Source organism: Larus michahellis, chromosome 3, assembly GCF_964199755.1.
Source record: "Larus michahellis chromosome 3, bLarMic1.1, whole genome shotgun sequence".
Taxonomy (NCBI): Eukaryota; Metazoa; Chordata; class Aves; order Charadriiformes; family Laridae; genus Larus; species Larus michahellis.
In genome coordinates, this window is record NC_133898.1 from 71,915,275 (window position 1) to 71,930,813 (window position 15,539).

At 38.9% G+C, this 15,539-nt stretch overlaps 1 protein-coding gene across 10 annotated transcripts in view; it reads right to left on the reverse strand.

Annotated features, from left to right (window-relative positions):
- The window catches only part of LAMA2 (laminin subunit alpha 2), a 376,159-nt gene that overhangs the window by 284,840 nt on the left and 75,780 nt on the right, over window positions 1–15,539 (reverse strand). For all 10 annotated transcript variants that reach the window (XM_074580763.1, XM_074580762.1, XM_074580760.1 and 7 more), the window contains exon 2: window positions 2,592–2,762. In XM_074580763.1, coding sequence (XP_074436864.1) covers window positions 2,592–2,762 — 171 coding nt within the window. The remainder of the gene's footprint in view (window positions 1–2,591; window positions 2,763–15,539) is intronic.

Genomic DNA, 15,539 nt, shown 5'->3' on the forward strand with positions numbered 1-15,539 from the left:
TGGGGCAATTATAATTAGCTTTGCAAGTTCAAGATGGGGAGCAAATGGATACGTAGCCATTTAGCAAGAAAGCATCTGGGGATTATAACGGACAACTAGCTATATATCTCCCAGTGGTGTCACACAATTAAAAATGGGCAATATCTACTGTAAGGGACGGACTGTAAATTCCCTGATGAGGGGCAGAAGGCCCTCCAAGCCTTCAATGGAATGCCTCAAACACTCGAAAGGAAATAAATAATGCAGGCCTGGCCTTCAAAGAACTGATAAGGCTAACGCTTCTGATGCCTGAAAGTGTGGGAGAACTGTCTTGTGAAGACAGGATAGTTCTGCCACTCATGTGGTGACCTTGCTAGTTCTCAGTTCTCAAGGCCATTGTGTCTGATGAGTGACCTTTGCTTCATTATCTGAGAAATGCATATGAAAGCGCACACCCCTGCATATGCTAATGAAGATTATAGAGATCATGCTAAACATGTATGACCATGGCACTCATCTCTCCACTCAAATCATGCTACACGTCACCTGGGAGAAGGGAGAAACCTGAGACAAGGCTGTCCTCAGCAAGGGGCGTGGACCATGCTAATTCAGCAAACATAAGAAGGGAAAATAAGTGCCCCTAGGGGGGAACAAGAAGAAACAACAGAAGAAGATAGTGCCTGGGAAGATTCTTCCCAAGAAGACCGTGCCTGGGAAGATTTTTCCAAGAAAGAAGGTTATGCCTGGGAAGATTCCCTGAAAAAGACGCTGAAACCAGGACCAGTGATCTCTTTATCTCTTTTTTCTAGTCTTTTCCTTTCTCTATCCCTCAGTTTCTCTTTTCTCTTAGAATTGTTAAGTAACGGTTAGAGTTGTTAAGTAACGACCTTAAGTACGACCTTAAGTACCGCTTGCCATAAGTTGTCCTATACCTGTTGTTAAGTGACACAATGCATACCTCACCACTTGCCATAATTTGTTATACACCTAACGAATTATCATGGACTTGTTAAGACCTATACTAACCATTTTGGGAAGCTAATAAATGTTTGTATATGGACCTTGAGATTTATCTCACCTTAGTCCACACCATTGAGAATTTACGAATCTGAAGTCACTTACCCTCCCTCTTTACTGGGAGTGGGACACGACATCTACGTAAAACGTGTGAACAGGAATAGATTCTGTTAATTCTGAAGCAAACCTGCATCTCTGTGCAGTACTGGTAAGAGTTCAGGTGAGTTTTAATAAAGACTAAAGCCTCCAGAGAGAATTCAGAGAACTGCAATTTGCACAGTTAAGAGTTCTAGAAAACAGAACCTATGAGAAGAATGAAAGAAAAGTGATAGTCTGGTGTAGAAACTAGATAGAGCAGCAATACCATCAACCCTCAACTAAGTAAAAGAATTTTGTAAAGAAAAAGGGAATAATCCATTCCTTGTATTGACTGAAGTTAGGAAAAAGTTAACATGAATTTCATCAAGGAAGATGAAGATCAGCTATTAGGAAAAGACTTTATAATGAGTAAAATAACTCTATGAAGGGTGGCCCTGGAAGGAAGTTTCTAAGGAGAAGCTAAACAAAGCTCTGTCTGAAAAGCTACAGCCATAGATAGCTCATCATGTCTAGAACTAGCAAATAGTTTACATTCTGTCTTTTTTTTTTTTTTCCTGTGGTTTAAAGCATATGCTTAAATGTGCTTTGTCATGAGGTATAAATCCATCCGAGCTAGGTTTTAGATGGAAACAACTGGAAAAAAAGATAAATTGTCCCCACGCTTCTATGGCTGTGCTTCTTCCAACAGTTTATCTATTCCATTAAAAGCTGTCTTAAGTGTCTCTACACCCTCTACCATCTACAGTGCCAATATACTCACAAAAATCTAACAGCGTTAATGCCATTCATGTCTGTCACTGCAAGGTCACATAAAATTAAACTTGTATGACTTCACTAAGAAATTTTCTTAGTGCTAATCTTACCAACGATTAGAAATATGCATCTCTGAAGCAGATGATTTATACTTGAAAACTAGTTTTGCTTCCGGGTAGTCTTTAAGAAAGCAGTGTTAGCAAAGATCGATTTTAATATGAAAAATAAAGCAATTAAACCAAGCAGGGTTCCATTATCTTATCTCCTTTTTGCTGGCTCAGTGAAACTGAATTAACATCAAATGAAGAAGAAAAAGATCTCAGAACACAATAAAATAAAACTGGAGTTGGCCCTAAACTGAAATTCCAGATGTTGCTCAGATCGCCTAAAATGTTCAAATTCCACAGGTAGGTATGCAGGTAGAAGTCATCTGGTTTTCATTCATGCTTAATATATATCAAGAGAATTCAAGTAAATAAAATTCAAGTAGATACTTAATTTTCCTAAATCTGAATTTAGGTGCTCCACTTTTAAGTATCTGAATTATAAAGTTCCATTTGAGAAGTATACATAACAGATACAGATTTTGAAATACCAATGGAAGAGATAGGTAACCTAATTTAAAAAGAAGTCAACCAGTATTTCATAGTAATTGGGCCAGGGACCTAGAGTTTTGTTTGATGAGTCTACAAATTTTGTAAAAAAAACTTTTTAAAGGAACAAAATGAAAATGGCACACGTACGATGGGGAACCCTGCTCCTTTGATCACAAATACGGCACTGAGGGTTCCTTGCAGGCTGTCCAGGTACATGTTCAACAAGTTTGCAGTACATTTCCCGACCCTTTTCTCCACAGGTAGCATTGGTTGTGATGAGAGCATTAGTAGCCAGGTTCAGCACTGCGGGAAACAACCCTGCAAACAAAATAAAATCAAATTGTAAACAAAAGCAACAAAGGTGAATTTAGCGGCGCAATCATAAATGAACATGACACCTTTCATGACATTAAAGCAAAAGGCTTAGTTTTCAACAATTATGGAAGCAATGAAGCACAGAAAAGCATCAACAACTTTGGTTTTGAATCCAGAGTTTAGACATTGGAATAAAGCCATTATATTGATGATTTCCTCCTCATTCCCTTCTAAAATTCAAATTGGTACCTTCTGGTTATATCTTGAACAGCAGCAGGATGCCAAAGGAGAAATTTAAGTATGGAAACATACAAAGCACCACAAAATATTTTTTTCATAATCAAACCTTCTGTTCCTACCTATTGGACATTGAAACAGTGTATGTAAATTACCTGAGAAAACTCTTTATTATTCTTCTTTCCTGCCTACGTCTCCACAGGAAAGCTTTTCCTTCACAGACTGCATCACTTGTATTACACTCTAACACTGTTCTGCTAAGGACCTCATAGTCACCTTTGTCACCAGAGGAGCTAAGTAATTCATGCAACAACATGAATAGCATCTGCCATGTGTGGCTTCCCTTTCCTCAAGAAGAGGATATATACAATGTTATATCTTTTATGGCAGTACTGTTATTCTTTTCAGGCGCACATGCTGAGTGATGCATTATCATTCTCATTAAGCACAGCACTTAAGCACATGTCTGAGTGCTCTGCTGAACCGAGTTCTATGTAGCAGTAAACTATAAAGATTATAAGCCATATGAACAACAATCATAACAATCATTAAGGTGGGCTCCTCTCCTTTCTACTAAATCCTGATCAAAACCTTCAAGCCACGATAAAATTGATCCATGGAGACAAAGTGATATGATGTGAATGTATACGTTAGGCCCTCACGTTAAATCGATCAATTTTGCATCTTCAAAAGCATAATTTACCATGGCTGCAGGTTAAACCAAAACAACAACAAACAAAAATCTGAGGTATGGATTTGGATTATCTGCACATTTATTTGATGACAATTTCTACTGGCCCCAAACCCACCCTTCTGAAATTCATTCAGCTTCTAACCCTACTGTATTATTATAACCTTAAAATAAGGCTTTAATCAAAACTGAATCTATGATTATTTCACACTGACAAAGCTCCCTTTATGATTTTCTTTTCCTTTTTCTCCTCCACAGATGGACACTATTCAACTGACTCCTTTCAGTCCTTTAACTCCAGTCTACTGCTTGTGTCTGCAATTAACCTGTATGCCATTAATTACCAAGCTCGGGTGGTCATGGCACAGCTGTCCTCTGACACTGTGAGTTAGTGACTCTCATACTCACATTAAAACCATGTTAAACATACTGCTTGAGCAAGGCAACCAATTAGTTACAAACCCATCCAATTTGTATAGTCAATCAATAGTTGAGATTTTATGGATCATGTAGCTTCCTTCTTCTGTATAGATTACAGTCCATTTTCATCACATTTTAAAATCTATACAGTTGTCCTTGTATTTCTATTCAACACATTCAGTGGTATTTGCTGCCTTCTGCAGCAGGGACACATGGTAAAAAACTGTGTAGGCATTAGCCAAGTAGATGAATTAGTAGCTGTGGAACTTCCTATGTTGACTTACAGCCTCATTATTCTCTTTTTAGGCTGTACAAAGTTAATAGTAATCATTCAGTCTCAACACAGAGTCTGGCATTTGGTTTCGAGTTAAGTATTTTATTCCCTCAAAAGTGAACCTCATAAAAAGGACAGAATGATCCTACACGCAAGGAATTGCAGTACCTGGCATCGGGAGAATAAATCCTTCAAAAAACAGTGGAGCAGCTGAAAAAGAGCAGGGAAAAAGCCTCCAGATAGGTCTATACACAAATCATACAATTGTTCTACATTTTAACTAAAATTTTAGATGTAAGAGACATAAGTACATGAAGAGTACTTAAGGAACTCATCAATTAGAACAATATATCGCTCTCAGGTAACCTCTTTTATGTGCAGAGCAGCTTAGGATAAAACTACCACACAGCCTTCCCCATAATCAGTAGAGACACAGGCACCGAAACCGGTACTGGGTGTTTCACTGAAGAGACCACGTCAAGACCCCAGCACCTCAGGAAGAACGGCATCACACTGCGTTCCCTGCAGGTTCACAGGGGTGGGTCCGACAAGCAGAGAGCAAGCGATGCACGAAGTGCTCCAACACTGCCCCCAACACCACGTTCGGTGTTGAGGAATTACCCAATCCTAGAATTTTAACGAGTTAAAAATTACAATTAACTACATATTTGATTTTTTTTAAATAATTGTTGTTTGCAAGGAGCAGGGGGTTGGTCTCAATGATCCTATGGTTCCCTTCCAACTTGAGATATCCTATGATTCTATGACACTGCTTTGTATAGCCCAAAAAAAGGCTTTGGTTTTAAAGAACACCTGACGTGCAATCCCGATGGAATGGAGGAAGCAATACTATTCATATTGCTTTCTAGCAATTAATATATATAATACTTTCACAACGTAGGCACGAAATTCTAGCAATACAGAAGATCATAGATTCATAGAATGTCTCAAGTTGGAAGGGGCCTTTAAAGTTCATCTAGTCCAACCTCCCCTGCAATGAGCCACGACACATTCAACTAGATCAGGTTGCTCAAAGCCCCATCCAACCTGACCTTGAATGTTTCCAGGGATGGGGCATCTACCACCTCTCTGGGCAACCTGGACCAGTGTTTCACCACCCTCATTGTAAAAAAATTCTTCCTTATATCTAGTCTAAATCTTCCCTCTTTTAGTTTAAAACCATTGTCCCCTTGTCCTATCTCAACAGACCCTGATAAAAAGTTTTTCCCCACCTTTCCTTTAGGTCCCCATTAAGTACTGAAAGGATGCTTATAAGGTCTCGCTGGAGCCTTCTCTTCTCCAGGCTGAACAACCCCAACTTTCTCGGCCTGTCTTCACAGGAGAGGTGCTCCAGCCCTCTGATCATCTTCATGGCCCTCCTCTGGACCCGTTCCAACAGGTCTGTGTCTTTCCTGTGTTGAGGGCTCCAGAGCTGGACACAGTGCTCCAGGTCGTGTCTCACCAGAGCAGAGTAGAGGGGCAGAATCACCTCCCTCGACCTGCCGGCCACGCTGCTTTTGATGCAGCGCAGGATGCAGTTGGATTTCTGGGCTGTGAGCGCACATTGCCAGCTCATGTCCATCTTTTCATCCACCAGTACCCCCCAAGCCCTTCTCCTCAGGGCTGCTCTCAATCCCTTCATGCCCCAGCCTGTATTGATACCGAGGGTTGCCTTGACCCAGGTGCAGGACCCTGCACTTAACTTTGTTTAACCTCATAAATTTCACATGGGCCCGCTTCTCGAGCCTGTCCATGTCCCTCTGGATAGCATCCCATCCCTCAGGCATGTCAAATACATCACTCAGCTTGCTGAGGGTGCACTCAATCCCACTGTCTATGTCACTGATGAAGATATTAAACAGTACTGATCCCACTATGGACCCCTGAGGGACATCACTTGTCACCAATCTCCATCTGGACATTGAGCCATTAACCACCACCCTCTGGATCTGACCATTCAATTCCTCATCCACCAAACAGTCCACCCATCAAATCCATAACTCTCCAATTTAGAGAGAAGGATTTTGTGGGGGACTGTGTCAAAGGTCTTCAAAGCATTGTCTTGAATCCTTTAGTTAGGCCCTTTGAACATGAAACAAAAACGTGAATGTTCATGATGCTAGTATACACTGTTTACCCTTTCTAAGATGCACATCTATCCAGTCATAAATCCCCAAGAAAAGTTCAAAACACCACAGTTCATTTTTTTTTAGAGAATTTTGCCTTATTTTTCATGATGATGATCAGAGAGAAGAAATATTTAAAAACTGGTGTACTAGTTTTGTGCATCTTAAAATTCAATCACTCGTTAAAGTTTATTTAGTTATCAATCCCATCTTGAATTCTATAGGCATCCTGCTATGAAATACTTCCAAAAACAAGATCTGCTATAATTACAGACAGGTCTTCTTTCTTTATTGTCAAAAACCTTTAGTAATCATTTGCTCCAGTGCAAAGACTGGGTAAAATGCCTCTGAGTCAGAAACACATTATCTCTATTTTGTGTAGCTCAAGTGCAAGCAGAGAAATTCTACTCCCTTCAACTGCCAGCTACATCAATCTTTTCCTTCCTTTGTGTCACTGGCAAAAAACAGATTAACATTCATTTCTACCTTTAAAAAATACCAAAATTCTAGCAATTGCATGGAGGAAATAGGTAGAAAAGACTGGCTTGTAATCAGGTGGTGATTTTAGCAGCTTGGATTCAATTTCTGGTTTTCAACAGACTTCTGTTGCATGAACAGAAAAATAGTCTCAGATTCTCTCCTATGAAATAGGTATGGTCAACTTTCTGCTTCATACTCCAGTTTTTAAGCATGGAATATATTCCATGGAACTTTTAGAGCGTGGAAGCCTGATCGACAGTTTACTTAATGTTGACAGGTGATTGAACTATGAAAGGAAAATAACACAGAAACTAATATTCTTTAAAGTGGTGTACCATGCAAAGGTAATCAAGAAAGCTGCTCAACTCGCTACAGAATTAGTGATAACTTTAGCACACCTTGTCAACAGAAACACTTTTAGAAAAAAAAAATTGGTAAAAATGAAAAGCAGCAAATGAACAGCAATATCTTATTTTTGCCTACAAACGTTGATGTCCTCAAGTTTTACACTGCCAGTGTCCTCGTTAAGTAGGGGGTGGTAACAAACTGCTAACAACTTCAGCAGTTTTTTAAATGGTTCCTGGATCAAAGCAGATCTGAATATTTATCTTAAAGACAAAAATAGTGGATGCTTGGGATCAGTGTCTTTTACAGAGGCCTCACAAGTGATCCCTTATCAATACTAGAGTTCTTCGCTGACGTTGGCAAGTGTATAAAAAAAAGTGTGACAAGATCACAGCTGTGGATCAACTTCTAACTGTGGACACTAATTGGCTATGAGTTTTCTACTGGGAAAACAACTGACTGTGAAATGTATAAAATGACATAACTGTGTATAAATTCATAAACGGGTTTAGCAAGTGATCATTTAGAAATGAACATGGTAAGTTTAGTTACCTTTCTACCACAAACTGGGGGTGCTGAGTCAATTTATCATACAGAAGTTCTGTTCATTGACTGGGATTCTTTCGTCTCTTTATAAATGAACCACTTTTCTGTATAACAGAAAATAAATTCAAGAATACATGAATAAAATATATAATAAAATGTTTTTATTCAAAAAGCAGGAATGGATTAAAACCCAATTAGATTAATACATAGAACAGGGTTCATCTGGGCCTGTTAAACATGAAGGGGTTTCTGTTCAACTACCAGTTCAGAACACCCCTCAATCACTGGCTGTTGCACCATTTTATCCAGGGAGGCATCACTATACTCATTCTCTTCTTTCACATTTTTCCTCAATATTGCCTCTAATACACACCTGTAGTTGTTCCTTACTAAGGCTAGTAGCACATATATCCCAACATCAAGGTACACTCAAAATGGAATAGAAACTGACCTTAATTTTGTGCGGTGTTGCTAATGAAACCATAGTATTTTTGCCAATATTCATTTTTTCTGACAGCCATTGTCCTCTATACTACTTCCCATCATTACCTTGCATCCATAGAGGACTCATTAACGGCCACTTACTCTATAGACCCTCAGAACATTATCTGACATTGCTGATTTCCTCGCAGTTTTCTGCAAAGCAGCGTTACCTAAATCACTTTCTTACGTTTCCCTAATCTCATTGCATAGAGGAAAACAACAGCCCAGCTTCACGTGTTTTCTTTTATGCACTTTTCACATTTCCTCACCAACCTCCAGCTCATAAAAGCTCAATGAGTATCAGTGGAATAAAACCCACCAATCTGATGCCTGGCACCCTGCCCTATTTTGTCATGCCCTATTACCTACTCCTCTGCCAAACTGACAGATTTTCCACACGCTTTATTGCAATAGTTGAGATCAGCAGAAGCACATGAGCTACACGAGTAGCAGGTACAAGACATTTTCATAAAGCCTGTCAGCTGTTGAATTTAATCTCATTCTCACTCTCGCTCTCCTCCCAAATAACACTATTTGATTGACCTTCAGAGCACACTGCAAGACCTAGCTGATTTCCCTAGCTGAGAGAGGATGGAGGGATTCTAGTGAGAAATCAAAGATATTAACTGTATCTCCAGCTGCCGAATGGTGATTACAGGTTCATTATGAAGTGGGGATAGTCACTGGGGTAACCTACTTTTAAAATATGTCAGAGGGGTACAGCTACAGCAAAGGAGGGGTACTGAAAATAGATATGAATGTAAACAAAATAATTACCTTGTACATTAGTCTTCCTACTGTTTACTAATTCTGACAGTTTCATTTTTCTTTCCTTCCTTTCATATAACCCATGGAGAATTACAAACACTGTTTCCATCACATCAGCATCCTACATCTACAGAGTAATTGGTGGGACATGTCTCAGTAGAAGGACAATCCAGCATTACAATGGAATCACAGGGGAAGAACCAAGATCAAGATTATAACTTCTGTTAGGCTTCTGCTACTACACAGGAGAAGCAGCAGCCAGTGAGAAACAAGGAACCACCTTAGTGCTAGGAGAGGGAAGACAGCAGCAGAGATCTTTGCATGGAGATGAAGGAAGGAACTGGCTAACGGAGTGGTGGAGACTTGGAAAAAGAAAAGAAAATTAGGAGGAGAAAGTCCACAGCAATCAGATACTGAAAGAAGTCTCTGTAACCTTTCTTCTTCACAGAAAATGGTCGGCACATGAAATTTTGCATTCAGTATTATTTAATGTCTAGACTGTGATTATACAGTGATCAGCGCCCTATTTTGCGGAGGTTAAAATAATAAAAATAATCGCAGTCCCTGCACACATAAGCAAAGTGTTAACTTGAAAAAATCGTTATTGTTTTTTAATAGTATTTTTAAAATACTTCTGAGATAGAAGAGGAACTTTGGTTTACCAACTCTGGGGTTTTGTTGTGTCTTATTAAAGCAATAGTACTGAGAAAATGTTTTCCTCCTACAAAGAAAGCTCTGTTAAGACCTGCATAGTCCTCTTCTCTCTTCTAAACAGACCAATATTTGGCACTGAATATTTCCTTCAATCTTCTCAAAATACCCCTAGTCTCTTCAAAGAAGCAAATAAAACAGCCTGCCTAAATATGTCTCACTTTTCAAGCCAATCTTCCTAGTCTATAGAGTACTTTGAAATGTTCGTGCAGTCAAGCAAAGCTGTTTGCCAGTGAATTTGTACTAAAAAGACAAAAGGGAATATGTCAATTTCAGATGTTCTAAGAAGTGTCACTGGAAAAAGAGAGACTTGTCTGCTGCAGCGCAGAGCTATGCTAGGCTGTGGGAACACAGTGGGGAGAAAAAACTGGGACAAAACAAAACAAAATGTTGCGGCACAGAATAGCTTCCAGCTGTGCACCGCAGGGAATAACTTAATGTGCTCTATCCACAATGTAGATGAAGAGTTTTATACAACTAGAAAATAAGCCCAATTTGAAGAAATAGCTGTCCAGACACAACAGAGCTTGCAGACTGAAAAAAAATTGACACGAAGCCCATTTGTCCAGAGCAAAACAAAATCGGAAAACAAACATTTCAGTCCCCACTTATGTCAGTTGCCCCAAACTATTGCACTGTTAGATTGTCATCCTTTTTGCCTTCTAAAGAAAGTGGAAATGTAGTTTTCGATGCTCAGCGGTAGAGGTGGCTTGCTTTTACTTTCAGGTAATTTTCTCTCTTCATACCGTGTAATGTTACATACACCCTCCTGCATATTTAACTACAACACAAAGGACATAGTATAAAACACTAACCTGAAGAAGCTTGATAGCAAAGCTAACTATAAACCTTACAAAGAACCAGACGCCTCTGAAAAAGGGTGTATTGATTATCTAGTAATATTACCCTGCCTCCCCACAGCTTACAGCATTTGAAAGCTGTAGAGACTCTGCTGATTTTAATAGCAAAATACAGTCAGTTTTACAGATTGGGAGACTGAGTGAAAAAATTGGTACCGGCTTACCCCAATATTATATTGTATAAAATATACAAGCATTCTCCTAGCTTTGTAATGAATTTCCTTTTTCCTACAGCTGTCAGAGAAAGTTCTTTCGCAAAGCAGAACAGGAAAAATATAGGTGAAGATGAAATCCTGTCTCCTTGACATCCATGCAGAACTCCCACTGAATCAAAGATCCAAAGCACAAAGATTTAATGGACATCTCATTTTCAAAGGTATTTACATGCCCAGTCTGAGTCAGGCACCCACTGATTTTCAAATATATGTTTGTATTCTGGCACAAATTTTAAAGGACAAAATCCTAGTTGTACAAATACCTCCTCTGTAGAAAGAATGCACTATGCATGAAGAAGCAAGCAGCACTCTTTACAGTTATTTCCTTGTATTTATTAGGCACATGACCTTCATTAAAACCTTTGCAATGCAGTAGCATGGTCCTGATCAGCCAAGCAGGCCTAACAAGAAAAAGTAAAAGAACCTCTGAGAGGTCTCTAATCTACTGCAAATGAATTCCCCCAAATCATATATCTTCTCTTCTTAGATAGCACACATCAATTTAAAACTTTCACAAATTGCATGATACAGCTAAAAATGTCCATTTTTGTTCAGTTCCCATGTCTGAATACCAGTGTCTCCGTACTAAGAAGATATTGTAGGTTTGGTTCCCCCCACTCACGCAATTCCGTCAGTTGCTAAGAGAGGGAGAAAGAGAGACCTGTATGATTTGTCCATCCCAGTTCCATCCCACTGAAGAAGGAGGAAAAAAAAAAAAAGGGATTATGACACTGAATAAAAATGAAAAAAAAAAAAAAAAAGGAAATCAGAATTTCTCAAAGGTAGAATAGAGCCTGGGAAAACTGGAGCCTCCAGATGCAATTTACTACAGACTGTGGTCTTGACAAAGCTATTGTTTTATGAAAAAAAAAAAAAACCTGCTATATGTTTTCTTAGACACTAAAGAGTATGAAGCATATTACTATTTTTGCAATAACTTCAAAGCGAATGTCCATTGAAACCACACTGCAGAGTCAGAATAAGTTACTGTGCCCTTGAGTTTCCAATGCCGTCAACTTAAACAGAAAGACTGAGATGTTTGCTGTGTTCTTTTACAAGAGGCAACGCAAAACATGTTATGGAGGCTAATAAAAGTCATCCATCTATTCATCGTCATCTGCACTGACAAAAAAATCAAAACTGAGTTTGACATTATGAAACCAAAGAGCAAATGGAAAAACTGATCTTACCATATGTAAGAGATTCCACGCACTTACTTTTACCCTGAGGATTCAGATGAAAATAGTTTAAAGTATGTTTCTCTCAACTGATGAGCTTGAATAAACATTAAGTTCAATTCTCATTCTTTGAACTGAATTAATTCTTGCTATTCTGCTGTAATGCTTTACAAACACATACTGATAAGGATTCTAAAAGTTTTAACATATTCTGGTAAAATGTGAGACAACCAATTAGCCATTTCTATGAAGAGTTCTTAGCATCATCTTCAGAGAATTAAAGAATCATTGAGGCTGAAAGGCACCTCTTACTTAGTCCAAACAGCTGCTCAAGTAGAGTCACTAGAGTAGCTTGCCCAGGACTGTCCAGCTGAATTTTCAGTATACCTAAGGATGCCCACCCCACAGCCTCTCTGGGCAACATATTCCACGGTTTGACCACCCCCACAGTAAAAAGAAAAAACCAAACTGAAAAATCTCCCCAAGACTTCTCTTCTCAAGGCTAAGAAATCCCAGCCCTCTCAGCCTCTACTTGTAGGACAGATGCTCCAAGCCCTTAATCATCTTCCCGGCCACTTCCTGGACTTGCTTCAACATGTCCACGTCTCTTGTACCGAGGAGCCCAGAGCTGGACACAGCTTTCCAGGTGTGCTCTCATCACTGCTGAGCAGCTGGGGAAGGATCAATTCCCTCAACCTGCTGGTGACACTCTAACGAATGCAGTCCATTTGCCTTTTTTGACACATTGCTGGCTCGTGCTCAACTTGTCCACCAGGACACCCAGGTCCTTCTCTGCAAAGCTGCCTACCAGTCATTTGGCCCCAATCTGTACTAGTGCATGGGGCTGCTTCTCCCCAGGTGTGGGACTTTGCACTTGGCTCTGTTGAACTTCATGAAATTCTTGTTAGTCTGTTTCTCCAGTGTGCCAAGGTCCCTGCATGGACCTCTGGCATATCAGCCAGATGGACTTTGTGCCACAGATCACAACCGTCTGGGCCTATCCATTCAGTTTTCTATCTATCTTGCTGTACACTTATCTAAACCATATTTCATCAGCTTTTCTATGAGGATACTACGGAGACAGCATCAAAAGCCTTAATAAAGCTAAGATAAATAACATCCATTCTTGTCCCCTCATCCACGAAGCCACCCACCTCATCATAGAAAGCTATCAGGTTGGCTAAGCACAATTTCCTCTCCAGAAATCCATGCTGGTCTTAAAATCAACATTTTACCTACACGTACCATTTACATTTGCCATTTTACATGTATGTGTTACTTAAACCCAAGCTACATAACACCCTATTAAAATGAGAACTCAATTGGTCTCCTCAGATAATACTGTAAGGTCTTACACCTTTTGTCTGTTACATTTCAGTACATGTAAAGCACAGTTAGCAAGACCAAGGCCTTCACTGATTACAGTATTGAAGGCAGAATGCAAAACATATTTTTTACAACTTTCCATAGAACAGAACAGGTTATCTCTATTTCACTTTCATACAGTCAGAATTCTGAGGCACGAATTAGCTGAATAACTGAGAAATATTGACAAAAAAAATGCTTAATAAACTGCAAACCTAAAGTGTGTACTTGTGTAGTGATATGGTTTGGTGTTTCTTATGCACTGAGTCAAGAAAATCTTCAGTTATATATAAGACCATGAAAGAATATTTTGAACATTCTGTGTCAGTTTTACTGTATCTTTTTGTTCTGGTACTTTTAAATAGTTGTTGTATGTTCACCATTTGTTCACCGCAGACTTTGCCATAAAAGGGCTATTAAATACATATATTTATATGTGCTGTAATAGTGTATTTATGTATTTATAAATTACATATATGTAAGATACACAGATATACAAATATAATACAAAATGCATCTCTATCTGTAGTCACAATAGCATGAGTGTCTAAAAATCTTCCTGTTTCATGAAGACAATAGAATTTCTGCACGATTTCAGTATATTTTAATACATATCTTGTAAGAAAGAATACTTAAGTAATATTTAATAATATTTATTTTCTCCATGAGAAAAGCAACCCAAGAATTTCCCTCCCGTACATATATTTTGTCCCCTAATGTGAACTGTGACTGAATGGGAAGATCAAATGAGGTCTGAGCAGATGGCTGTCAGCAAACCAGTGACAACATACCATGCTTTAGAATTACAGACAAAATGGGCAACCTGGTATACAGTTTCTGCTTATAACTGCCAAAGACATCTGGCTTAGAATATAAACCAGCTTGAACATCCCTACACATATTTACTTTATCATTCATGAAAATTAAATTATATTAGTATCTCTTAATACTTCTCTAGTAAAGCTGTGCCTACGTGTATTAGTGGAAACCCTCTTCTTCTTCTTTATAAAAGTGGACTCAGAGCTGTCACAGATGTCACATCTTTACATTCCATTAAAATCAGTCAGAACTGCATACAGATGAATCCCTGCATGTTGCTTTAAAAATGCATGGGATGACACATCAAGGAAGGGAATCCTTCAGGTCTTCCAGTAGGATTTTAACGAGCTTCAGTGGTACTACTGTCACTAGTATGACATTTGTTTGCATGATTAAAGGTTTTAGCAATGGACTCTCAGCTGGGGAACAAACGGTTTGTTTTTCAGAAATCTGAAGCAAATATATATCTCTTGGGTTTTGCTTTGGCTGGCCTCACTGTTCTGAAAGTTAAGAAAATGCCAAAATAAAGTTTTCAGGTCCCCCGTACTTTGTGTATAGCAACGGCTTTTTATGCAGCTTTTTCTTATTAACAGAAGTTGCTTTCAGTCACTTTAGGTGACAGCCTGCTCAGTTTCTGGAGACCTTCACTTCTATACTTTTTAATTCTACATGAACTGTCTATGAACTCTACATGAAGCACACAGTTCCACATTACACAATGAGACTTCTAGAAATAGTATTGACAAGACATACCTGGTTGGCATCCATACAAAAAAAATTTTGAAATGTAAGCTCTTTGTAGACTTACCAAGTTGATAACATTTATGGGCATACCTGTAAGTACTATGATAATTGTCTGTAATAATTAAAACTAACTCTAAAATTTCAGTATCTTCTGAATCATTTACTGGCCTGGGAAAGAGGAAGGGAAGGAGGGACACAAAAAATCAGAGCTAGATGTGTTAGAAGAGTGACAGGTTTAACTGCCTTTAACTGTAAAAATCCACACCCAACAGAGCTGGCTGATAAAGGCACCTATTAATGCTTTCCAGGTAACAGTGATACACTTGATTATCCATCCCATGGAGTCCAGTTACTAAGAGACATAGAACTGAAGAGAATGATTTCTTGATCAGTGAAAAATTGGAAGAAGGGAGGAATTTGAACAGATCCTGAGACTTAAAATAGGCAGGAAACAGAATTTTGCAGATAGGCAGCAATGAAATGCCGCACTCCTCTTATGCAGAACTGGGGGGATTTTG